Source organism: Gymnoscopelus braueri (genome assembly GCF_963280865.1).
Source record: "Gymnoscopelus braueri genome assembly, chromosome: 10".
Taxonomy (NCBI): domain Eukaryota; kingdom Metazoa; phylum Chordata; class Actinopteri; order Myctophiformes; family Myctophidae; genus Gymnoscopelus; species Gymnoscopelus braueri.
The window spans coordinates 10,376,970-10,402,021 of record NC_137611.1 but is presented as its reverse complement, the minus strand read 5'-3'; the positions used below and the strand labels follow the sequence as shown (position 1 = coordinate 10,402,021).

The 25,052-nt window shown below is 44.1% G+C and overlaps 1 protein-coding gene across 1 annotated transcript in view; it reads right to left on the bottom strand.

Annotated features, from left to right (window-relative positions):
* Window positions 1-17,608: 17,608 nt before the first annotated feature.
* The window catches only part of lingo3b (leucine rich repeat and Ig domain containing 3b), a 103,623-nt gene continuing 96,179 nt past the window's right edge, over window positions 17,609-25,052 (bottom strand). Inside the window, exons 2-5 of the mRNA XM_080441188.1 lie at window positions 22,555-22,998; window positions 21,353-21,541; window positions 19,711-20,454; window positions 17,609-19,250 (exon numbers count right to left, since the gene is read on the bottom strand). Of these exons, the coding sequence (XP_080297314.1) occupies window positions 18,678-19,250; window positions 19,711-20,454; window positions 21,353-21,541; window positions 22,555-22,941 (1,893 nt within the window). The 5' untranslated portion in view covers window positions 22,942-22,998 and the 3' untranslated portion in view covers window positions 17,609-18,677. The remainder of the gene's footprint in view (window positions 19,251-19,710; window positions 20,455-21,352; window positions 21,542-22,554; window positions 22,999-25,052) is intronic.

The window sequence follows — 25,052 nt, the reverse complement described above, 5'->3', positions numbered from 1 at the left end:
AAAAGTCTATGATTAAAACTAAATCAAAATTTGCTGTCAAAATCAACACTGCTTTAATCCATGAGGTCTGTATACGTTCGGTGCAACGACACGGGCGAAGCGACAGAAAACAGGAGAGCTCTAACAGAGGAGCTCTGAACTGACGCAGGGTAGAAAGGCTGCTTTTATGGGGGAGTTCTTCTACATAGTTGAACATAAACAGATGCAGATGGATGCTGAAGGGCTCTGGGCCAAATACACAGAAAGACTATAAGTATTACCAAAAAAAGAGAAAGAAAGCATCAGGGTTTTTATAGCGTGGGAAAAAACGGGATGGAATTAAAGAACGGCACATGGAGGGACAAATTGAGTTCTGTTCTGCGTTGCTTTGTTTTGGCTTATTTTTGTATTTTTTGTGTTGGACGATCGTCTCCTATGTGTGTTAAAGTGATCCCCATATAAAAAAAAATCAAAAAAACGACAAAAAAAAAAAGATCCAACCAAAGAACCTCTGTCTACCAGGGGTGGGATGAGAGATTCTTTTATGCATGGATACTATATATAAAACTGTATAAAAACTGCAGGACGAACTGTACCTCTATAGGCGGGGGAGAGGGAGGGGGGGATATAACACTGGGTTCTGAGTTTCTTTTTCTTTTTTTTTTAATACCTCCTCCCTTTGATTTCCTGTGATGTTTGTTTGTGTGGGAGTGTAAAGCAAATGTATTGGTCTGTCTGTGTACACGCTGCAATCCTGACTGAGAATGTGTTGCCCCATTGTGTAGCTTGTTTTTTGTTTTGCTGTAGGTTAAAATAACATGGCAAACACACCATGAGGTAAAGCCGGTGGTTCTCAACCTCCCCTGATGACAATTTGAAGGACTTTTTAATACCTAAAGAAAAAAAAGGAAATTAAATTAAATGAATAAAGACCATCACTGCATCAAAAGTAATCAACAAACTATACTATAAAAATTGGTCAAACATTGGCCAAATAATATAAGAAAGAGGCAATTTTTTGAAAATAGCTGATCTACAAGCTCACATCGCCTTGCGTTGTGAGCTTGAAAATCAGCTATTTTCACAATATTTATCTGGAACAGAGTCAAACTATATGTAATGCCTCAACTCCTATAATTCCCAGTGCTTGTCAGGGTGGACCAGTTGAAATATGATTTTGATTTCATTTTATTTTTATTTTGAGTGGCCTGAAAAGGTTGAGAACCACTGATGTATGCAGCACAAATGCAGCTGATAAAATGAACAGTTGGTCTGCCAATGTACAAGCATAGACAGTAGCCAACAGTATATTATCAATGCTTGCACATTGGCAAAACCAAAGCTGACACACCAATTATTATGTTGATGAGCTGAAGCCGTGTTTCTCACAGTGTAACTATCAGGTCAGCCTTACGCCACCTGCCATGTTTCTTTTACCCTGCTGTAGTTTTCAACCTGTACGGGAAAACAAACTACAAAATCGGCCCAGGGTTTCATGTCGGCCCTTATAATTGAACCCAGGTACAGAGGGGTACAAATATGACCCGAAAGGGTCTTGTGGAGTTCAATGAACACAGAGGATTTTGCTGTGTGTGTGTATAGGGTCCCTTTGCCACACGTTGTCTCTCTAACCTGTATAAGTTGGAAAGCCATCATATCTGTATTACTTTGTTCACTGTGCGTGTTTGCATTTGTGTGTGCGTGTGCGTGTGCGTGTGTGTGTGTGTGTAATCTGTGGCTTAAAGCAGCGGTTCTCATTTTGACGATCCCAATAAGAGAACCTTTTTTTTTAAAGATTTTACAACATTCTTCAAAAATAGCAAATCTATAAGCGGCGCGACACATTGTGAGCTTGCTGTAGACCTACTATTTTCGAATAACCAAAAATGCAAAATACGGCCTCAAGGACCACCTTGAGGGGATTCCAGGTCTCCCACTTTGAGAACCACTGGCTTCCGTGTGTGTGTGTGTGTGTGTGTGTGTGTGTGTGTGTGTGTGTGTGTGTTCCTGCTGCAAACCAAACAATAGATGTTCGTAAAGAGCCTCACAGACAGACAGACAGACAGACAGACATACGTTATGTCTGAAAACCCTGTTACTTCCAGTGCTTTGAAATTGCATCATTTTGTGTTTCATGCGGAAAGACTGGAGCTCCTGTCTGGAAGCAACCCCCCCGCCCCCCCCAGTGTCAATGTTCTCTCCCTCTTCCCTTCCCGATCGATCAATCAATCAGAACCAAGTGTCTTTGTGATGGTAGAAGACAATCAGTTTCAAATAGAGCCAAGAGGAGACGAAAAAAATGGAGGGAGGGAGAAAGCGAGAGAGAGAGAGAGAGAGAGGAAGAGAGGGATGGAAAAAAGGGGCAGAGCGTCATATGACTGGACAGGAGAGACTTGTGGATAAGACGAGATATGGCTCTCTCTGAGTGTGTGTCCTGTGTGCGTGTGCCTGCGTAAGTGTGTGTCACGGCACCCACTGTACACCCCCCCCCTCCCCCCGCTCACCTTCAACCTCTGGAGAATGACCTTTTGCGGTAGAGGTCAAGGCACAGCGGACCCCCGCGCACCACCACCCCCCCCTCTCTGAGTCGTTAAGTGGACATCTAATCGAAGATGTTTATCAAATGCCTGCACATATGCAACACACAAACACACATGCACAAACACACATGCACGGTCGGTCGGTGACGGAGAGACACAAAGGCTTCATTTGTGCGTCTACTTTCGGCCATTCCTGCATTTGAGCATTTGATCTATACTACATCGTATCATGGTGTTGTGCACCGATGGATTGTGCACCGATGGATTTTGCAGACCTACAAGCTCACAATGTGTCGCATTGTAGGTCTGCAAAATCTTCGGCATGCAACACTGTGGTACGATATAGTATAGATCAAATGCTCAAATGCAGGAATGGCCGAAGGTACACGCACGCACACGCACGCGCACACGCACACGCACACGCACACGCACACGCACGCACACACACGCACACAGACGCCATTCTTCTTATCCCACAGTAATAACAGTGATCCAGTCATGTAGCTCTGCTGATAGGCTAGGCCACCCTGTGGAGGGGACGAATCTAAGAATAATAACTGGAACAATGAATACACCAATTGAAAAACCAATATGGGTAAACTGTGTGTTTTGACAAAAACAAATAAAGAAACAAACAATTGGATAAGTCGCCTGTCCCTGACCTTCATTGATCTGAAAAAAGTGGAAGAGGAATTTACATGTGGCAGAAGCTGCCGGTCTCATACTATGGTGCTCTGTTGCCACCTGGTGACACAAAATAAAACTGCAACCTGTGAGCTCATAATTTTTTAGGGCGCATCGTGGCCACTTGACCTTTGATGTTGTCATTCTTATGAGGGTACAAAGGTCAAATGCCTGGGCCAGCAAGGCCATCAAATAAAACAATGATTTTATGTGATTTTATTTGCATGGAAATAATTTATTTAAAGTCTTTTAATTTTTTTTTTATGAAATAGCTCTAAATTCTGAAAGTAATCATTGATATTATTAGAGTGTTTGTTCAGTAACAGGGGCCTCCCCGTCTCTCTCTTTACAAAAAAAGCATTTTCATGGCCGGGACACCAATTTGATCCAATCAGGACGGAGAGAGAATTCATACATGATATTTTTTTTTTTAAGTGAAATTGGAATTGATGACACAAAGAAATGAGCAGACAAAATTGGAAATGCAACACTTTCTGTTTATTAAAGAGATGGAGACAGGGAGACCTCTGTTACTGAACAAACACTGAAAAAACATTTTGTTTTAACCACAAATATAACTTTCTTGGGTAACCGGAACGCTTGCCCCAAAACACACTCGCCCTACTGAGGTTAAGGTTAGGAATAAGGTTAGGTTTAGGCATAGTTTTACTGAGGTTACGTTTAGGAATAAGGGTCGGTTTAGGCATAGTTTTACTGAGGTTACGTTTAGGAATAAGGGTAGGTTTTGGCATAGTTTTACTGAGGTCAAGGTTAGGAATAAGGTTAGGTTTTGGCATTGTTTTACTGAGGTTGCGTTTAGGAATAAGGTTAGGTTTAGGCATAGTTTTACTGAGGTTATGTTTAGGAATAAGGGTCGGTTTAGGCAAAGTTTTACTGAGGTTACGTTTAGGAATAAGGGTAAGTTTTGGCATAGTTTTACTGAGGTCAAGGTTAGGAATAAGGTTAGGTTTTGGCATAGTTTTACTGAGGTTAAATTTAGGAATAAGGGTAGGTTTTGGCATAGATTTACAGTAGTTGCGTTTAGGAATAAGGTTAGGTTTAGGCATAGTTTTACTGAGGTTAAAATTGGAATAAAGTTAGGTTCGGGCATAGATTTACTGAGGTCAAGGTTAGGAATAAGGTTAGGTTCAGGCATAGTTTTACTGAGGTTAAGGTTAGGAATAAGGTTAGGTTCAGACATAGCTTTACTGAGGTTACGTTTAGGAAGAAGAAGGTTAGGTTCAGACATAGCTTTACTGAGGTTACGTTTAGGAAGAAGAAGGTTAGGTTCAGGCATAGTTTTACTGAGGTTACGTTTAGGAATAAGGTTAGTCTCGCGTGTTTTGGGGCGAGTGTTCTTGTATTCGTTTCTTGTACCATTATGGATGAATGTTGGGTCTCTCCTGGTCTTCAGAATCTTCCCCCTCCTCCAATGCTTGTTCAGCATGACGATACTGAGGGAAAGATACCACGGTAAGTACAGTAAATACTGAGGGAAAGATACCAAGGTAAGTACAGTAAATACTGAGGGAAAGATACCACGGTAAGTACAGTAAATACTGAGTTAAAGATACCAAGGTAAGTACAGTAATACTGAGGGAAAGATACCAAGATAAGTACAGTAACTTTTTCAGTCTTTTCTGGATCAGGGCCCGGACTTGAAAATGTTGCAAAGTGTTCGCGGCCCGAGTGTTCATTTGCCAATTATTTTGTAATTTTTTCTTTACTTGAATATTTAATTTTTTGATACTTCTACTCCACCACATTTCAGAGGCAAAAATTGTACTCTCGACTTCACTACAATTATTTGAATGCTTTAGTTGCTAGGTACCTTTCAGATTTTGATTATTAATAAATTATCATTAAGCACTATTTTATTTTTCATTTATTTAAAAAAAAAATGTAATTATATATAATTTACAGCTGAAAAACCAACTTCCACTTTTCCAGCAATCTCCATATTATTTGACACCCAGAAAACCTAAAATCCAAAATCGTCCTATATAATTATCATCCTTTATATATTGGTGGATGAAGGGAGGTCACAGAGAAGTTGTTAGAGTCTCACAGAGGCAAGTCATGTTTTCTTGTACTTAGCTTAGTTGATTGTAACTGCAGAAATGTTGATGTTTTTCAGAGAGACCTGTACGAGAGGTTTCAGAGAGGCTATAATTTATTATTTAGTTATTATGATGCACTGTGAACTTAACCCTAACCATTAATATTATTGATAGTGTTGTTTCAGATCAACAATGCTTTTTTTTCTTCAACATTTTTATCCCACGATTTTGTAACCCATTTTTTTTCACCCAGTGCCAATTGCCTATGTAATCCTGGGCGCTACTCTCAGATCAACAATGCTGATCTGTCAGATTTGCTCCTGATGGGGAGGAATCATAATGTCATGAAGGAGGAGGAGCAGAGGATTCTGCATTGCTGGGCCAGAGGCACGGTGCAGTGTGTGTGTGGCACGGTGGCAGTGAGTGGGTGCCCCTGCCCCTTGTGTGGCTACAGTGGCAGCCAGCTAAACTGCCACATTCTGGACCAGCACGCCAATTTGACAAGGAGGGTTAGGATGGCGCTGCTAACCCAAGCCAAATGCCACCAGTCTATGAGGCTGCTCGCTCATTTGCGGGCGACCAACACCCAGCCACCCATGGTCACCAGATTTGACCTCCTGTGGGGAGGTGATGGGCAACCACTTTGCACTGGCACCAGCACCTCTCCCACCAGCACTGGTACTGAGAAGGTCTAAACGACAGACTGGTCCTCTAAAGAACAGCACAGAGCTCTATCTTTTTGCACATTAAAAAAAGAAAAGAAAGGAGAAAAAAAAACACTTGCATACATTTAAAAAGTAATAAAAACTATATGATGGACATTGATATGTGTTATGCATGTTATTGTATTTGGAATAGCAACAGAAAAAAGTAAATCCACAGAATGTATTTTGTTGTGTAATTTCCATTTCACAAAGCGTACAACAGATGTTTACATTTATTTTTGTGTGGTTTAATTTTTTTTAAAGGGATGTGGTGATATGTGGTGATTTACCACTAGATGGCACTTATACTTTGATACTTCAAATATATATTTTTGATGCCAATACCTTTCTCCTTTTACTCTCAAGTAACATTTTTAATACAGGACTTTTACTTGTGGAGTATTTTCATATTGTGTAATTGCTATTTTACTTAAGTAATGCAAATCTGAGTAGCATACTTTTTCCACCATAGCTGTATATTTATTCTGTGACTTTTGGTGGATCCACACCCTAAGCCTTACTTCCTAACATAAACATAACATTAATATGACATTTAGCTTGCAAGCTTAGCTGATGTTATGTTTGTAAACATAAATGTTACAACATTAAGCAATTATGTGACACTTCTTAGTCCACTGTGTCAGCTACTGTAAGTTAATATTGTAGTGACATAGGCCTATGAGCAATGCACAACATTATGTTGAGTTCTTCTCTTGCTGATCTGAATGTTTGCATGTTTGTAAACAAAAGGTAGGGCTATTTCCGAGTAGAATGTGACGTTTTCACAATATAAAAAAATAAAATGTCCAGAACATCTGTATGTCATATTTCTAATACGGTAGTCAATGACACTATTACAAGTGTCATGTTCTTCCAGACATAAGGTTATTAATAATAACTCCAATGCAACGCTGCAGGCATTATCTACCCGGAAATATGTGTGCTTGTGGTGACGTCATGATATTCGTTATGAAACTTTCTCACCTCAGCTCATAGTGGAGAGTCGACATTCTCTTCTGTTATTAAAGTCTCCATGGTTGGACCACGGCCAGCAGCTACTAGATTTGCATCAAACTATCATAAATGGTGTTTTTTCCCTCCAGTCTCTCCTTGTTTATGTGCTCAGCATGTTGCCCAATAAGAATTCAGAATGTCAACAAAAGACACTGATGTCTAAAAAACCATATTGTCGGGAAAGAGGCGAGAACGTCAGTGTGGGTGAGGCATCAAGGTCACATGACGTCAAGGCATATAAATGTTATAATTGACCCTTTTCGCGGCAGCTATATGGACACAATAGTCTTGTAATAATGTTACTTCCTTCCCAGGTGTTACCAATGACACTAATTAAGACTCTGACAGTTCCATTTAATGAGTCTTTCCAGTGAGCAAACATGCACAATTACAGTCGCAGCAGCCTTGACTGTTTGACCTTGGCTTGAGCCTTCACAGTATCATTGGTAACACCCAGTAGTGGAGTTTTTTTTACTTGAGTAAAAGTATCAATACCACAATGTAGAAATACTCTGTTACAAGTAAAAATAATTGACTTTAGTAAAAGTACATAAGTATTGGCATCAAAATATACTTAAATAAAGTACTAAAAGTAAAAGTACTCATTATGCAGAATGTCCCATTTCTAAATGTTCAAAATGTATTTTTGAAAATAGCAGATCTACAAGCGTTGCATTGTAGATAGCCAAAATATATAGAGAGCTTAAGTGGGTAATGTAGGCCTATGTTAATACAAATCTAAATCTAAAAAGTAACTAGTAACTAAAGTTTTCAAATAATTGCAGTCGAGTAAAAAGTACAATATTTGCTTTCCGATGTAGTGGAGTAAAGGTAAAAGTAAAAGTATTAAAAATTGCAAATACTCCAGAAAATTGTACAGTACTTGAGTACATGTACTTAGTTACCTTCCACCACTGACAACTATTTATGACAAAAGGTTTATTTTATGAAGGGAATAAGGCTAAACTGAGGGGGCGCCATTGCCTTATCATGGCCTCCGTGACATTCCCTGATAAATGAGGCACACCGAATAAGGTGCAGAAAGAGACAGGAGGCCATCGACAGAGTGACAACATGCTTTTATGACGAAAAAGTAATTCATTTACAAGACAGACAGCATAGAAAACATTCATAGAAAAAAAAAAGAAGGGAGGAATCCATATGTTTTATCGATAAATTACATTATTGACCTATCCTTCATTGTGAGACCAAGAGAGCCACGGGACTGAGTGAAACAAGGGGGCAAATCCCTGGATAGAAGCCGCAGCAGTTAAAGTCTCTATTATTATTATTAAATTATTATTATTATTACTATTATTACTCTACCTACGATATTTACAGTTTCAACAGTCATTTTTCTCTGTCAGACATGGCAACAAGGGTCTACAGATCAGATGACATGATATGGCTAGTTATAGAGCTAATATGTACAAGTCTGTCCTCCCTAAGCAAGGATCCTAACTGGAAAGATTATTATAGGTACAGGTGCGTGTGCGTGTGCGTGTGTGTGTGTGTGTGTGTGTGTGTGTGTGTGTGTGTGTGTGTTTGTGTGTGTCTTTAATCATTAGACTCGTCATCATCTGGTACCTATACTAGAAAACATTCAAATTCAACAAGCCAGTCACGTATTTTAATTGTGCGTCATTTCATTGGACATCATACAAAGGGACAGAAGAACTGACCCCAGATCAGAATCATTTAACCGATATGGATTGGGCCTGCGTTTCATTGGAATGCTCAGTACTCAGCACCCATTCCTAGGTTTCAATACGACAAAGAAAACTTGCATCATTAGACCAAAGATTCAAAGGAATACATGAGAAATATCACAGCCTTTTCCACGAGGTTGGTGCCCTCATAAAAGAGGGAGAGGGAGAGAGAGAGAGAGAGAGAGAGAGTTGGAGTTGGAAGGAGAGAGAGCGAGAGCGAGAGCGAGAGAGAGAGCATACAGAAATAAAGGGAGGGAGAGAAGGTCGGAGAGCATACTCTATATTGTAAGTGTTTAGTTATTTAACCTTAATACTGTATACATATTTGGCTCATATTAAAAAATATAGGCTACTGTATATATACTGTATGTGTTGCTGTCGAGCAGAAACCTAACATCTCTGTGTTTCAAATGTTCATGTTTTTTCCCCCCTAAATTAATGCCCTAGACTTCATCATACAAGAGTGTCACACAAAAGTATTGAAAATAGCAGACCTCAAGCTTGTGAACTTGTAGATCGGCTAATGTCACTATTTTAAATCGTTTTTAAATTAATAATAAAAATGGAGCAATTTTCGACTTTCCACCCGACAACAGCAACGATACACAAAGCCCCTCTTTGAATCAGTGGGAGGAGTTAAAGTGGATTTACATGGGCTCAGACCTGGAGGACAGAGGGAATGGGCACCGTCTCGTTTCTAAAGGAAAATACGTGCACAGATAAGAGTGGAAACCTAGGAATGAGCGCCGGTCCAGGTCTGAGTGTTCTGTATCCCTCCTCCCACTCCACAGGGATTCATCACATAGTCTGAGTGTTCTGTAACCCTCCTCCCACTCCACAGGGACTCATCACATAGTTCCATTTATCCACCCATATTACCCATCCATATCCACTCTCTTGTGCTATCTACAACTTAAAGTGTCCAACCACCATCTTTTTGTACTTCATTGATATTTGTAAAAACACACAATGGTCCCAGATAAGTCGGAGGGTTCTTGTGCAAGGAACTATACTGTCTGTAACCCCCCCTTAAATAGCAAACTAGTTATCAAAATCTGAATGTATAGCTGCAGGTTATTATTTGTGATTGCCTTTGTGGTTATTGCTGTTCCCCAAAGGTTCCTAATGGTTCCACTGGCCCTTGCAGTGATTATAGGGCTCAAGTTCCAGTGGATTGACTGGGTATTGTTTAGTGAGGTGCGGGGTTCCAAGAGTTCAAATGGTTCCACTAATAGCTTTCTGGTTATTTTGGGGTTCCGAGCGGTTTCTAACGGTTCCACTGCGGCTGTCTAGTTATTTGTGATTCCAAAAGGTTCTAAATCATGGATCCTCTGGCTCTTATAAAGTAAAGGAAGGGTTCCCAAACTTTTCGGGCCGCGACCCCCCAAAATAATCATATTTGAACTGGGGACCCCCCACCCTGACAAGCACTTGTAGGCATTTCATTTAGTTCTCTGTTTCACAGATAAATATTGTGAACATAGCCGAACTATAAGCTCACAACGCCTCGCAGTGCATACTTGTAGATCGGCTATTTTCACAATATTTGCATCTTTCTTGCGTAATATTTGACAAATTGGCCAATTTGGTATTAAAAAGGTCTTAAAAGTCATTCAATTGTAAGTTTGGAAATGTGCAGATACCCTGTATACACTTATACTGTATGTTGGTTTGTTTACTGCATGTTGATTGAGAAAACAATGTTGCACATTAAGCTAATAATAATCTGGGGACCCCCCCAAAATTATTTGGGGTCCCGACCCCCCAGTTTGGGAACCACTGCAGTAAAGCACGGCTGAGTCTGGCTGCAGTCAGGTCGTTTCACCCAGTCCCATGGCCAAGAAAACGATGGCACCCATAAGCTCTCCGTACCCTGTGTAAGGTGAGAGAAACCAGGTACTGTATAAAAGGCATGCATAGATGAAATCTTCTAAGATCACAAGAAAAAGAAAACCTGTTTTTTTCTCTCTCCTCTTCTTTTCTGCAGAGTGGCACTAGTCCATTGGGTACAATCAGTCACATACGTACATGAAGAGCATGTTACTGTTAACAGAGTTATCTATGGATTGTTAGTTTGCTTGTTTACATTAGTGGTGGATCTGTTGGGGGGGAGAGATCAGAAAGGTTTGTTAGTATAACGTCTTGAAAACATCTACAGTTGCAGACAGCTTGAGTCCCAGCGAATGATAAACTCCACTTCTGTCTTATTATTATTATGGGTGTCTGAGGAAAAACAAAAACAGCATGCCATGTCTAGTCGTCCAGACAACCCAGAACTCAGTAGAGAGGTCATGTTATGGCTATTAGATCGTCAGTAAACCACTGACATGTGGTGCTAACAGTCAATTTGCTTTCTGTAGAGGTGTCGTGTGACCTTAGAAAACAAGAAAACAATACAGCCAATTCATTTTTTTCCTCCTAAGACACAATGAAGTATTGTGGCCAGCAGTGTTTTAGCTGTCGTTACTCTTATTGACCACCGGGGCTCAGTCTTGCCACACAGAACGGGCAGGGGTGGTGGGGTGGTGGGGTGGTGGGGCGCTTGCAATTCTCTGGTCAAGGTTAAAGCCTGATTTTTTGTGATTTTTTAGTGTTGTGAGCTTGTAGATCTGCAATTGTTTTGGGCACGCACACCGTCGTATGACGGGGCATAAATTAAGCATTAATCTAAGGCTATGCACGTCGCCTGTCCCCAGCATTGTTCAGTATGTGTGTGAGGTCACACTTATAAAAGGATGACAATATTGGATGAAAAACTCAAGGCTGTTTCATCTCTCAGTTCAGTCCAGAATAAGATGGATTCCTCACTCAATTCCTGTTCTTTGTCCTATTTGTTTGTTGTTTCCTATTTGTTTGTTTGTGCCAGTGGTGGGGGTCCAGGGACCCTCAAGGTTCCTTGAAGGGATTCCATATGGGCCCTTACTGGTCTGTAGCTCTTGAAAGTGTAAAAAAAAAGGGTCTATTTGGTCCACTCTCAGAGTTATGGGGGTCTTTGAAATAAATGAAAAAAGGTCTGAGAACCACTGGCCTATAATAGCCGAAAATTAAACTTTGTTTAACATAATTATCGTCTTGTTAGGTGGAAACCTCACATGTCCAAAACACAAACTTTTCAGAATTCAAATAAAAAAACAGCAAAAGAAGCAGATCTACAAGCTTGAGTATGTTGTTCAAGTAGGGCGTTAATTTACGAAGAAAACACAAAAAGTTGAAATATGGAGAGGTTTCTGCCCGACAACAACGATATGATGGATGTTAAACTAAGATGACAAAATGAAATTTCCATCCTGTGTGTGTGTGTGTGTGTGTGTGTGTGTGTGTGTGTGTGTGTGTGTGTGTGTGTGTGTGTGTGTGTGTGTGTGTGTGTGTGTGTGTGTGTGTGTGTGTGTGTGTGTGTGCGCGTGCATCAGAATGCTCTTCTGAGAGAGGTCTATTATGGAGTTAGCCAATTGATCACCAAATTAGCCGGAGCTCAGTGCTCCAGCATCACATTACGGCTCCTCTCGCCTCCGCTAACTCAGTGATAATCAAAACAGCAGCTGCCGGAGGAGTCCGAGAAGGATTGATTTTAGGGACGGTGGGGGGGGGGGGGGGTGTTCCGAATGAGATTGCCTGGCGGCATCTGTGTGTGTGTGTGTGTGTGTGTGTGAGGGGGGGGGGGGGGGGGGTGATAATGTTCACTTTAAAAGGTACGGTAAAAATATAGTCGCTGTTTTGTGTTTTTTCGTAAATTAACGCCCTTCTTTATCGTACTGTGTCACACAAAAGTATTAACAAATTGCAGATCAGCTCGATCTGCTATTTTTTTTGCAATTTTTCAATTTGAATCCTGATAAAGTTGACAGTTTTGGACTTCTGAGGTTTCCACCCGACAGAGACAATATCTGTCTATCCAAACTGCCCTTGGCCTAAATAGTTGAACACTAAAAGAGCCCAATTCCATTGATGCGTTCGGCAGTGAACAGAAAGTGGGGAAATAATGGCCTCGCTTCGAAATTAAGTGCAAAGCCCTGGTGTTTTCCTTGAAAACACCATCCTTTATCCTCGAATCAGAATGCAAAACGGCTCTTCTACCACAATGGTTAAAATTCATCTATTCAAAATGGAGCGCAGGTAACAATGGCACGGTCGGTGGCGATATGCGCATCTTATTTTGGACTGTGTGCTTTTCCTCAGAGTTGTTCCCCCAAGAGAAATTGCACCCGTATGCCGCCGAGGTGGGCTGCCATTATAAATGGGGCATCTGTAGACTATAGGTACACCAACCCCGGGCAAGGACAACAGCTGGGGAGCACAGGGAACAGACAGCCTACTTTCTCTCCAGACTCACACAGACAGAACGAGATGAATCAAACTGAGCCCCGTTGCTTTCTCTCCCAAACATCTATAGTCTTTTATTCCTCTGCCAGGCTGAGGCAAAGACTTGTTTTTGTCAGAGCCCTGTCTGTTGGCAACTCGTCGAGGACATGTGGTCGTGGGTTGTTTATCAACCCACTAATGACATCTGTTATATCAATTAGAAATGTTTATCCCGCTCATCCGTGCTTTGATAAGCGACCCTTTGGAAACATGGCAGGCTGGGGTGGTGAGCTGGCGGGGGAACAACATAGATCAGTGGTTCTCAAACCTTTTTTGATTTCAAGGACCCCCCAATAACTTTGAGAGCGTACAAATTACAAAATAGATGCTCCATTTGAACGCTCTCAGAGTTGTAGACCTGTACAGGTCCATTTGGAACGGCCTTGAGGAACGAACCCTGAGGATCCCTGGACCCCACTCTGAGAACCAACTGAGATTGATCCTGTTGGAGAAAACTTCAAAGAGCTGTTCCTTTGAAGCAAACATAAGGAAACATTGTTACTCTTAACCCTCAAGGACACGTGGAGGTTGAATGCATACGAGTGTGGCTTTCTCCCTAAACCTGACCAGCATAACAAACGGTTCAAAACGACGATAAGCTATTAAAGTCTGATAGTATATGTGCGTTTTTAGACCAGATTGTAGGCTCACAGGCTAACAGGTTTGAGTATTGCAGCACCCCCCGCCCCCCCACTCTCCCTTTTATCCTCTACATTTGAATGTTAAAGTGTGATTTAGATTATCAGATTATCAGCAAGAAATATACAGTCCACAGGTTTTCATCAGAAGAATCCCAGAGCGCTCCAGTGCAGGATGGAAAGTTCCAGAAATAGCAGTCCGGGGAGGGAGGGAAGGTAAGGGGCAGAGGGAATGGGAATGTTTTTATGTTTTGTTTTTCTTTTATGTTCTTTATTTTTTTATTAATATACTTTTTTTTTAGGGAACCTGGGTCACCCCTTCTTACACTTTTGTCTCCTCAGCTGCACCAATCCGCTGCTCCGTTGGCCGATGACATCACGAGGAGCGTCACAGAATCGAAACACGACGACACTGATTTCACCGAAACCACACAGAACGTGTCTACTACCACACAACCATACTCCACCCTAATACTGTGAACAGGAACAACAAGGCAATGGAGAGAGGAGATGGAGGATTCCAGGAGGAGGATCCTCCTGGATGCTCCTGGAGGAGGAGAAGGCAGGGGCGTCATTCGGGGTTCCAGAGGATGGCAATTGCCACCCCCATCCCTCAGCGTTAGCATTTAACCTCAAATTCAGTTATTTGAATGCACATTTTCTCGGAACGTTTTTTACATGACTAGACAGATTTTAGGTCGATGCTGAGTGCGTCTCAATCCACGCCGGTCCATCTGCGTGGGACATGTGACACATATGTTATAGACACGCCTATTTTCTTGTCTACATTCATTAACCACTTTCAAACTGGCATCCCTACTTTGTGCATGTCATTTAATTATAGGTCAACATTTTTTTTTTTTTTCAAAAATAGCAAAAGCTGCCGATCTTCAAGTTAACTCACAGCTTGTAGAGCAGCTAGCTTTGCTATTTTTTAAATAGGGCTTAAGTGGGCACTTATTATTTTTTTGCCACCCTCTATTCTCGTGTGAAATGACGCCTCTGGGAGAAGGTCAGGGATGAATGAGGGAGGGACGGAGGGGGAAGATAACAAAACGTAACACACCCTCGGTCTAAGCTGACACTTGTGATGGACGTTCACACGACGACACCATCGCACAATCACTACAGACATTCTTGTTGTCTTCTAAGTCTAGTTTCCATGGAGGGACGAAGGGACTGGATGGGGTGGGGGGGGGGGCATCCGTGAAGACAACACCCTGTTCTCAACACCGTGAGCGGAAGCCAAGATGGCTGCCAAGTGCCAATGCTGTTAGCGAAGAAAATAAGAAAAAAGGAGGCCAATTTGTTAATCTATTCTCATTGTGCCTCATTAATCTTTAATGGTGTTCAACTATTCATCCGTACAGAGACTTCTGGTTTCATCATTCCTCCAAGTGAAGGATATGCACACTGTTCTGTTACAAAGGCTTGGATTTAAACTTTAATTTAGTTTTTGTTTGTGTGCAAATATTTCCAGACTGTTCTGTACACAGAGCTTTTTTGGCACAAACAATGACAAAAGTGTGCTTCTGGTGGTTGTGGTTATTCTCTCAAGACAGAAGTGTTCGCTCACACAGTTTTCTAAAAGCTAACAGTTTGGAAATTTGAAAGCTGTGAAAATGAGTGGCAAATAAAGCTGATGTCACACCATTTCCCCCACTTCCAATTCACCTGTGCTGCCTGTCAAGTAAATAACTCATACTGGAAACCAAATTAGTCGAAGCCTCTAGCCGGATGCTCAGAAGAAATGGAAATTCAAAAAATATATTTAAAAATACATTTTTGGGGACCCACCCTTCCAGCTGTCTAAAGAGCAGATTACAGCAGTTCTCAACTTTATTACAGACTCTCTGTAGCATTGGAACTTAAGACTGTGGAAGAGATGGTTTGGCTTGAGAGATTAGATTATGGCTAATGTCCTGGTTCAACTGTGCTGCTGTAGGCCAGCTTGGTTTACGCTGACACAGACGTACTCACACACTCACACTCTCATGAACCCACACACACAAGCGCACACGCACGCGCACACGCACACGCACACCCACACACACACACACACCCCCACTCGATGTTGAGAACAGAAACGGCCTACACACGGACGATGGAACGATTAACCGTCCTTATCAATTAAGGACTTTTTTTTTTGCTTTTCTTTTGTAAAAAAAAGAAAAAGAGAGGAGGCAACTAAACAGCAACAGAAAACACTTAAATAAAAAGAGAATTAAACCACAGTACTAACTTCTCCACTGTTTACGACACACCACGCGGCGTGGGTAGGGCTATAACACCAACACGATCATTTACATTCGTTAACTTTCGTGGTCTCCAGCCAGGGACCCCTCCCGAAGGAGGACCCAGTGGGGGTAGAGGGGTGGGTATACGAGGGGGGCGGAGGGGGGATTGCACTGGGCTAGGGGGGGCAAAGACATTCGCACACTGACCGCCTGCAGAGGCCTGAGTTATACGACCGCCGTGCGAGCGTGTCGCTTGTACGACAGGGTATAAGTCATGTAGGGAGAAGAGTGTTTAAGATGTGTTTGTGTGCCTCATGTTTGTCGAGTGTGTGTGTGTTTGTGTGTGTGTGTGTGTGTGTGTGTGTGTGTGTGTGTGTGTGTGTGTGTGTGTGTGTGTGTGTGTGCGTGTACGCGCATGCGTGTGTGTGTGGCTGCTGCAAGCCTAAATACAGCCGATGGTCTTATTATCGCGACAACTTGAGACACGGCAGTGGCAGCAATCATTAGACTACTCAATCATGCAGCAGCTGTACCGCTATAAAAAAAATGACTTATTGAGACTAATAACTATCACTAACTATGGCTTTATCTGTTCAGTCAAAACTGTACATCAATCTGTCTCAGAGAGAGAATGAGTTTGGCTTCATAGTTCTACATACATACAGTATTGCTGGAATGTCGTTATGTAAACAGTGTTTTATGCTTCATTTATGCTCCGCCGTACGGCGGTGTATCAGGCTTAAAGTGTGTGTGTGCGTGTGTGCGTGTGTGTGTGTGTGTGTGAGTGTGATTGCGCCTGCTGTGTGGGCGAACTAGAACTTTAGAACTTTGTCCTGAGAGAAGATTGTGGCGCACGGTGCAGAGTGTGTGAGTGTGTTAGTATTGTATAATATTATGTATGCGTAAATGATATGGGTTCTCCAGCTCTGTGTACTGCAGCATTTTGTGTGGCTGTACGCGCAAGTGAAGCATGTGCTTTTGTCGTCCGAGTGTGTGTGTGTGTGTCTCTGTGTGTGTGTGTGTGTGTGTGTGTGTGTGTGTGTGTGTGTGTGTGTGTGTGTGTGTGTGTGTGTCTGTGTGTCTGTGTGTGTGTGTGTGTGTGTGTGTGTGTGTGTGTGTGACCGGGGTCGAGCGTTATGTGCCTCTGAGTGTACCCTGACGCTCCAGGCTGCTCCCCCCTGGCAGCCATGCAAAGGTCAGTTCCTTCACCAATACAGCAGAGAGCCAGGCCGGGGGGGCGGGGACGGGGGCGCGGTGTCAGCTGGCTGGCTGAACTCCGGCACCAAAGGCAGCTGGATGAAAGGGTAACGCAGGGAGCTTTGGGGGAGAGAGGAGGGGGCTTTGCGATGGGAGGCTGAAGATGGAGAGGTCACATTGACATTGCACCTCTCCCCCTCCCCTCCTCTCCTCTCCCCTCCTCTCCACGGACCCCCCGCTATTTAAAACCACTCTTTATCTCTGGGACTCCAATCGACACTGTAAAATCGACAGTGTTTATGTAGCGTGCGAATGGAACCGAACGGACCCGTATTACGGGTCCGTTCGGTTCCATTCGCACGCTCTCTGAGTTGCAGACCCGGTAAGGGTCCATTTGGAATCAGTGCTCTACCCGACCATCCAGCCAGCCTCCATCCGACCCGCCATTGTCCCGGTCCCCCCCGCCCCCCCTCTCCTTGCTCTCGCTCTGGTGTTGGTTGTTATGGTTACGGTGCAGCCCGTGGTGTCCGGTGGGCTTGACTTCCTAACCAAACCCTCCGGGCCACACGGGCTGCCATGGCAACGCATGCGGCCAGTGTGCTCATCCCAAACTCACACAGCACAAAACCTTGTCGCAAAACTATTTTTCCATTCCTGTTAATTATTAGATGGATCAAATCACATGCGTCATGCTTTTTGTTTTTTTTTTCATGCCGTGTAAAAAATAACTAATATCATGGTCGTGGTTATTTAATTTGGATTTTATTTTATTTGATTAGATTATTTTTTTTGGTAGCGTTTTGGACCCATAGCACAGCCTTCCACACCATTCAGCTGTGGCCTAAATTGACATGGATCTTCCAATAGAAGTTACTGTACAAAAAAGTATCCAAAAATGGCTTATTTTCATTATTATTGTACAACTTAAGTCTAAATTGCAATTTTACATGCTTTTTGCAATGATTCGAAGCAAGGCAGGCTTTAGGAACAGTGGCAGTACAAATGCTGTGACCGGATAGTAATCATGTCTCTCCTGGTGACAATTTCTGATTTATATCCCAAATTCCTGGAATACTGTAAAGACAAAATGTGAAACGTTTTCATTTCCTCTTTCTAGAACCACCAAGAGAGACATGGGCACCAACAGTCACAAGCCCAGGAATCATGCCAATTTCTCACCTTAATATTCTATAATTGATTGTGCTTATCAAAGCTAAAATGACAATATACTGTAATAGCTCTTAAAAAATATCATTGTAAAGTTACTTATTATCTTTCATAAGTTGCATTTCTACCATAAGCTGAATATTAACAAATAAACGCTGGGAGGCAGTGACGTCAGGGTCATTTTGTTGTCAGCCAACATCAAGTCAAATTTAACCACGGCTCTAGTTTTTTGGTTAATCCAATTGAAATGGATCCGTGGACACGTTCGTGGACAACATTATGTCTTTGCGAGTCAGCGCGGCTGTGTGTGTTTGCATGTGTCTATTAGCGCGTCGTCATTTTAGACGACGCGCTCATGCCTCCCCCGAGGGACCCCTGGCTGCGTTGTTTCATATCATCTTCATGTTGAACTTCCTGGCGCCTCCCGAGGCGCCGCCGGCGCCGGCCGGCTCAGACTTCCTAAAGGAGTACTCCACTGTGAAGTTGTTCTTGCGTTGGCCGCGGCCGCGGCTCCACACGAACAACATCAGGAAACAGACGAGGACCACACCCAGGAAGGTGATGCTGCCCATGGCAGTGGACACCAGGATGGTGGTCATGTCCAGGGTGAACTTGAGGAAGACGCGCGTGCCGTTCACGCCGGTGTCGTTGAGGAACTCGCCGTTGTACATCGAGCGGTTCAGGAAGAAGGCCGAGGCGGCGTCCAGCGGCTGGCCGCGCACCGTCAGCGTGGCGAAGTACGTGTCGTTGCCGCCGGCGTTGCTGGCGATGCAGATGTAGGTGCCGCTGTCGGTGAGCTGGGCGTAGCGGATCTCCAGCGTGCCGCTGGGCAGCACCGTGATGCGGCCGGCCGTCTTGGCCGTGATCCGTCGGCGCTGAGGGGAGATCCACACGATGGCCGGCGCCGGTTCGCCCTCGGCGCGACATATGAAGTTCACCGGCTGACCCTCGCGGGCGCTCACCTGCGGTACGGGGAAAAAAGTGAATTTATATTTGTTCATCTTTGCGGCAAAAGTTCAACTTTTTTCACTGAATGTTTGCCTATTATGACACGCCCACAATGGTAGAAGGTCTCAGAGGAAAAACAAATCTACAGTACGCCCACTGCTTTGAAAACCGATCCTGATTGATTGATCGATCGATTGATTGAATGAATACTTCATTAACACGATTGTTAACAGTACAGGTAGTACAGTCAAAAGTTATGCTAAAAGGATAACGCAAAAATGCCCAGGGGCCTTTTTCCATTGTGGTCCAATATGATTCCGTAATTCAGTTACTTTTTTAATTTCCAAGCTGTTCACACCCAATTGTAACGCAGTCCTTCAATTTAGATGTCACCACATGTATCTGATCATCTGGCTACATTGAGACTATAGGGCTCATCATGTGGTTTAACACACTCGTCATCATATTGATTACCTGCTGCATTTTGCGGTTCCGTATCTTGGGCTTCTGGCAGGTGAAATGGTCAAAGAGTGCCGAGTCGGTGAAGGTGCCCAGGCTGTGGCCCTGCACCTCCACCGGCCCGGCACACACCGGCACCCTGCCGTCGAAGTTGAGGGTCTTGCGTCGTTGCAGGATCCACAGCAGACGGCAGTCGCACAGAAGGGGGTTCCCGTCCACCCGCACCGTCTCCAGGCTGTTGACCGAGTGGAAGGAGCTCTCCTCCAGAGTCTGCAGGTCGTTGCCGGAGAAGTTGAGCACCCGGATCTGCCGCAGGCCGCCCATGGCGTGGGGCTCCACCGTGGCCAGCCCCGTGTTCACCATGATCAGCTCCTTCAGCCGCAGCAGGTCGCGGAAGGCCCAGGGCTCCAGCGTGGAGATGGGGTTGTAGGACAGGTTGAGGTGGGTGAGGTGCGCCATGTTCTTGAAGGCGGCCGAGGGGACGGAGGTGATGTTGGTGTTGGTGATGGAGAGCCAGTGGAGGTCCAGGCCCTGGAAGCTGAGGGGGGAGATGTACTCCAGGTACGGCCAGCTGTCCACCTCCAGGCCGCGCAGGTTGGACAGCTTGCGGAAGTTCTGGTCCTCCAGGGCGGCGATGCTGAGGTGGCGCAGGCGCAGGGTGACCAGGCTGCGGAGGTACGACAGCGTCTGGCCGGAGATGGAGGTCAGGTTGCATCGCGCGATGGTCAGATCCTCCAGACCCAGCAGACCTGAGAAGGCCTGGCGAGGGAAGGAAACAAACATCTTAAAAGGAGCACTAGACAACATTCAGCCACTAGAGGTCGCACAAGGTTTGCACTAGGTTCGCACTAGGTTCGCTATTTTCCCTGTCACCTTTAAAATGGTAAATGGTGCATTTATATAGCGCCTTTATCCAAGGTGCTTTACAATGATTGTGCATTACATTCACCCATTCACACACCGATGGCGGAGGAAACCATGCAAGGCACCAACCTGCTCATCAGGAGCAATTAGGGGTTCAGCGTCTTGCTCAAGGACTCTTCGACACTAACTCTGGGAGAGCCCGGGATCGAACTGGGAACCTTCCGGTTCCCAAGTGGCCGCTCTACCTCCTGAGCCACTTCCGCCTTAAAAGGCAGCAAAAGGCAGCAATCATGGACAATGGCAGCCTTACAAGAATATATTTAGGGGAGAAACTATGAATACAGATGTAAAATGGCTGCCATCAGCTCATGCCATACATAGGTAAACAAATAGTTTGGTTATTTTATTCCATGTGTTTAGACCAGTGTTTACAGTAGACCAGGTCTACTGTACCTTGTGTGATATGTAGACCAGGTCTATACTGTACCTTGTGTGATATGTAGACCAGGTCTATACTGTACCTTGTGTGATATGTAGACCAGGTCTATACTGTACCTTGTGTGATATGTAGACCAGGTCTATACTGTACCTTGTGTGATATGTAGACCAGGTCTATACTGTACCTTGTGTGATATGTAGACCAGGTCTATACTGTACTTTGTGTGATATGTAGACCAGGTCTATACTGTACCTTGTGTGATATGTAGACCAGGTCTATACTGTACCTTGTGTGATATGTAGACCAGGTCTATACTGTACCTTGTGTGATATGTAGACCAGGTCTATACTGTACCTTGTGTGATATGTAGACCAGGTCGTTGTCTCCAACCTCCAGGTGCTTCAGACTCCTCAGGTCCTGGAAGGTGTAGTCCAGCAGGATGACCATCTTGTTCTCACTCAGGTCCAGGCTGGTCAGGTTGCCCAGCTTGGCGAACGCCCCCATGGGCACCAGCTTCAGCTGGTTCCCCCGAAGCTTCAGCACCTTCAGCAGGGGTGGAGAGCAACCAAGTACTGAAGCTCTTATCTCCATATTCAAACATTTTGTGTTTTTTCATAAATTGACGCCCCTACTTGATCATACTACAGCGTACCACAAAAGCATCAAAAGTAGCAGATCTACAAGCTCAAAACTTGTTTTGAGCTTGTAGATCTGCTACTTTTGCTATTTATTTTTTTATCCTTAAAAGTAACAGTTTAGGACATCCACCCGACAGACGATTTACTCAAGTTCAAATATAATTATTTTGGGGGGTCCCCAGTTCAGATATGATTATTTTGGGGGGTCCCCAGTTCAAATATGATTATTTTGGGGGGTCCCCAGTTCAGATATGATTATTTTGGGGGGTCCCCAGTTCAAATATGATTATTTTGGCGGGTCCCCAGTTCATATATGATTATTTTGGCGGGTCCCCAGTTCATATATGATTATTTTGGGGGGTCCCCAGTTCAAATATGATTATTTTGGGGGGTCCCCAGTTCAGATATGATTATTTTGGGGGGTCCCCAGTTCAAATATGATTATTTTGGCGGGTCCCCAGTTCAAATATGATTATTTTGGGGGGTCCCCAGTTCATATATGATTATTTTGGGGGGTCCCCAGTTCAAATATGATTATTTTGGGGGGTCCCCAGTTCAAATATGATTATTTTGGCGGGTCCCCAGTTCAAATATGATTATTTTGGCGGGTCCCCAGTTCAAATATGATTATTTTGGCGGGTCCCCAGTTCAAATATGATTATTTTGGCGGGTCCCCAGTTCATATATGATTATTTTGGGGGATCCCCAGTTCAAATATGATTATTTTGGGGGGTCCCCAGTTCAAATATGATTATTTTGGCGGGTCCCCAGTTCAAATATGATTATTTTGGCGGGTCCCCAGTTCAAATATGATTATTTTGGGGGGTCCCCAGATCAGATATGATTATTTTAGGGGTCCACAATAAGGGAACGATTCCTGTATTTCAAGGGACAGTTGGTTGTTGACCCCGCACTGACCTTCAGGCTCTGGAGGCTGGCGAAGGCGTTGGACTCCAGCGTGGCGATGAGGTTCTCGCTCAGGTCCACCTCCTCCAGGTGGGGGTAGGGCGCCAGGTCGCCCGCCTGCACCCAGCGCAGGCGGTTCCTGCTCAGGTCCAGCAGGCGCGTCTCCGTGGGGATGCCCTCCGGCACGTTGGCCAGCCGCCGCCGCTGGCACGCCACCGACCGCAGCTGGGCGGAGCACTCGCAGCGGGGCGGGCACGCCTGGCCGCCCTCGGGCAGCGCCAGGGCCACCGTGGCGGCCAGCAGGAAGGCGGCGGCCGGGCCCCATCGCCGCCACGCCCCCAGCGGCCACGGCACCGAGGCCCGGCCACGCCCGCCAGGGCCCGGGGGGGAGCCAATCATGGCCCCAGTTCCTCTTGACTCCTAGCCTATCACAGGCAGGGTCTGTGCACCACACACCTGTAGAGAGAAAACATAAACAGAGCCTGGTTGAAGGTAGGGTACACACAGAAAAATAATGGTTCTTAAATGGTTCTTTAAAGGGCTATATGGTTCCACAAAGAACCATCAATTACTAGAGAACCATTGAATGGTTCTTTATGTTCCTCATCTAGTTCTAGAGAACCTTTTTTTGTCAAAGTTATTTGAGGAACCTTTGAACTCTTAAACCATGTCTTAATAATAGGCAGACATTCATCAAAAATAGCAGATCTATAACGCGTTGCGGTGCGACGCGTTGTGAGCTTGTAGATCTGCACATTTCAGTCGGTTGATGAAGGTTATACGGTTTGAATGGTTCTTTATAGAACCATTCAAATAAATGGTCTGAAAGGTTCTTTCTGGAAAAAAAATTGTTCTACTATGGCATCACTCTGAAGAACCAGTTTTGGTTCCAGTTGGCACCTTTATGTTTCTGTGTGTAAGTGATATTTAGTTGTTAAAATAAGTGTTAAATATCCCAATACTCTTATAGCAAGCATTGCTACAGTATAGAGTGTTCGTTCAGTAACAGAAAATGCCAAATCCATTCCAGTTCGTTCCACTCAGGAGAGAGAACTCTTACAGGATAAATAAATGGAATTGGAAGTGATGACACAAAAGAAATGAGCTTGACAAAAGTGGAACACTATAAGAATTGAAGCTGATAAATGGGTTCTCTCTCCTGATTGAATGAAATTGGCAACCCACCTAAAAATGTGTTTTCCTTTTATTATAGAGCTTGAGAGACAGGGGAGACCCCCCCCCTCCTGTTCCTGAACTAACAATCTAAGCAATGATTAATATTAGAAATATAGTGCTTTAACCTTGTTAACCTTTTGTTTTAACCAAAATATCAAATATAAAAGATCATTTTAAGAGCAGTAGGAGAAGAGAGAGAGAAAGAGAGAGAGAGAGAGAGAGAGAGAGAGAGAGAGAGAGAGAGAGAGAGAGAGAGAGAGAGAGAGAGAGAAATAAGATAGGATGTAAGATGGAAAGCAGACCAGAGGATGGGGAGGGAGGGAGGGAGGGAGGGGTGTAAGACAGATTTAGAAATGTGCTGTAGAGTACCTATCATCTCATCTCATTAACCCATTCAATCCGGGAACGCATCTGTGTCAATTTAGATTTGAGCTAAAACCATTATTTTATACTTTGGATGTTCAAAAATAGCAGATGTGCAAGCGCATAGCCTGGCACTCGGTGCCGCGTTATGAGCTTGTATATCTGCTATTTTTTTGAATAGCCCAAATAAATCTTAAAACATGACACAGATGCGTCCCCCGGTCTTAAGGGGTTAAAGTTGCATCCTTCATGCAGTAAATTATCCATGTCTCCTACAGAATAAGTCATATCGCGGCCCAGCGGCCCCGCAGAGCTCTGAGACCCAGAGAGACACGTATAACTGATGGAAGCCATTTAAAACACAAGCCATTATAGCGGAACATGAATCATCTGAAGAGATTCAAGATACTCCACACCATGTCCATTCATTAATTCATCGGTGGTGGTGGTGGTGGTGGGCTAATAAGCCTGGGTTTATAAATCCTTTAATACCACGGGGTTGTGTATAAATTAAAGCTGTTAAAACCGGGAAAGCATCTGTGTGTCATTTTAGATTTGAGCTATTATAGCAACTAACTAAATTATCTTAAGATTTAGAACATTGGTTTAGAAGAGTGGTTCTGGCCCATACCCTAGGTGGGGTTGGTGAAAGGGCCTTTCTGTGTGGAGTTCTCCCCGTGTCCCCTAGGGTAGGCACCCTCACAAAAAAACATGCAGTAATCCTGGTCTCTATACTGCCTCCCCCTGGTCAGCCGGGGCGCCTGATGGAGGGGAAAGGAACTGGTTGGAATAACATGTTCCTTCCACGCGCTACGTCCTACCGGGGAAACCCCCCCCCCCCCCGCCTGTCAGGTGATAAGAAGCGGCCTGCTAACTCCTCATGCATTGAAAGAAGCATGAGCTCAGTTCGGGGCTCTCCCCAGGCTGGCAGAGGGAGAGTAGCGCCCAGGATTACAAGCTTAGGCATTGGG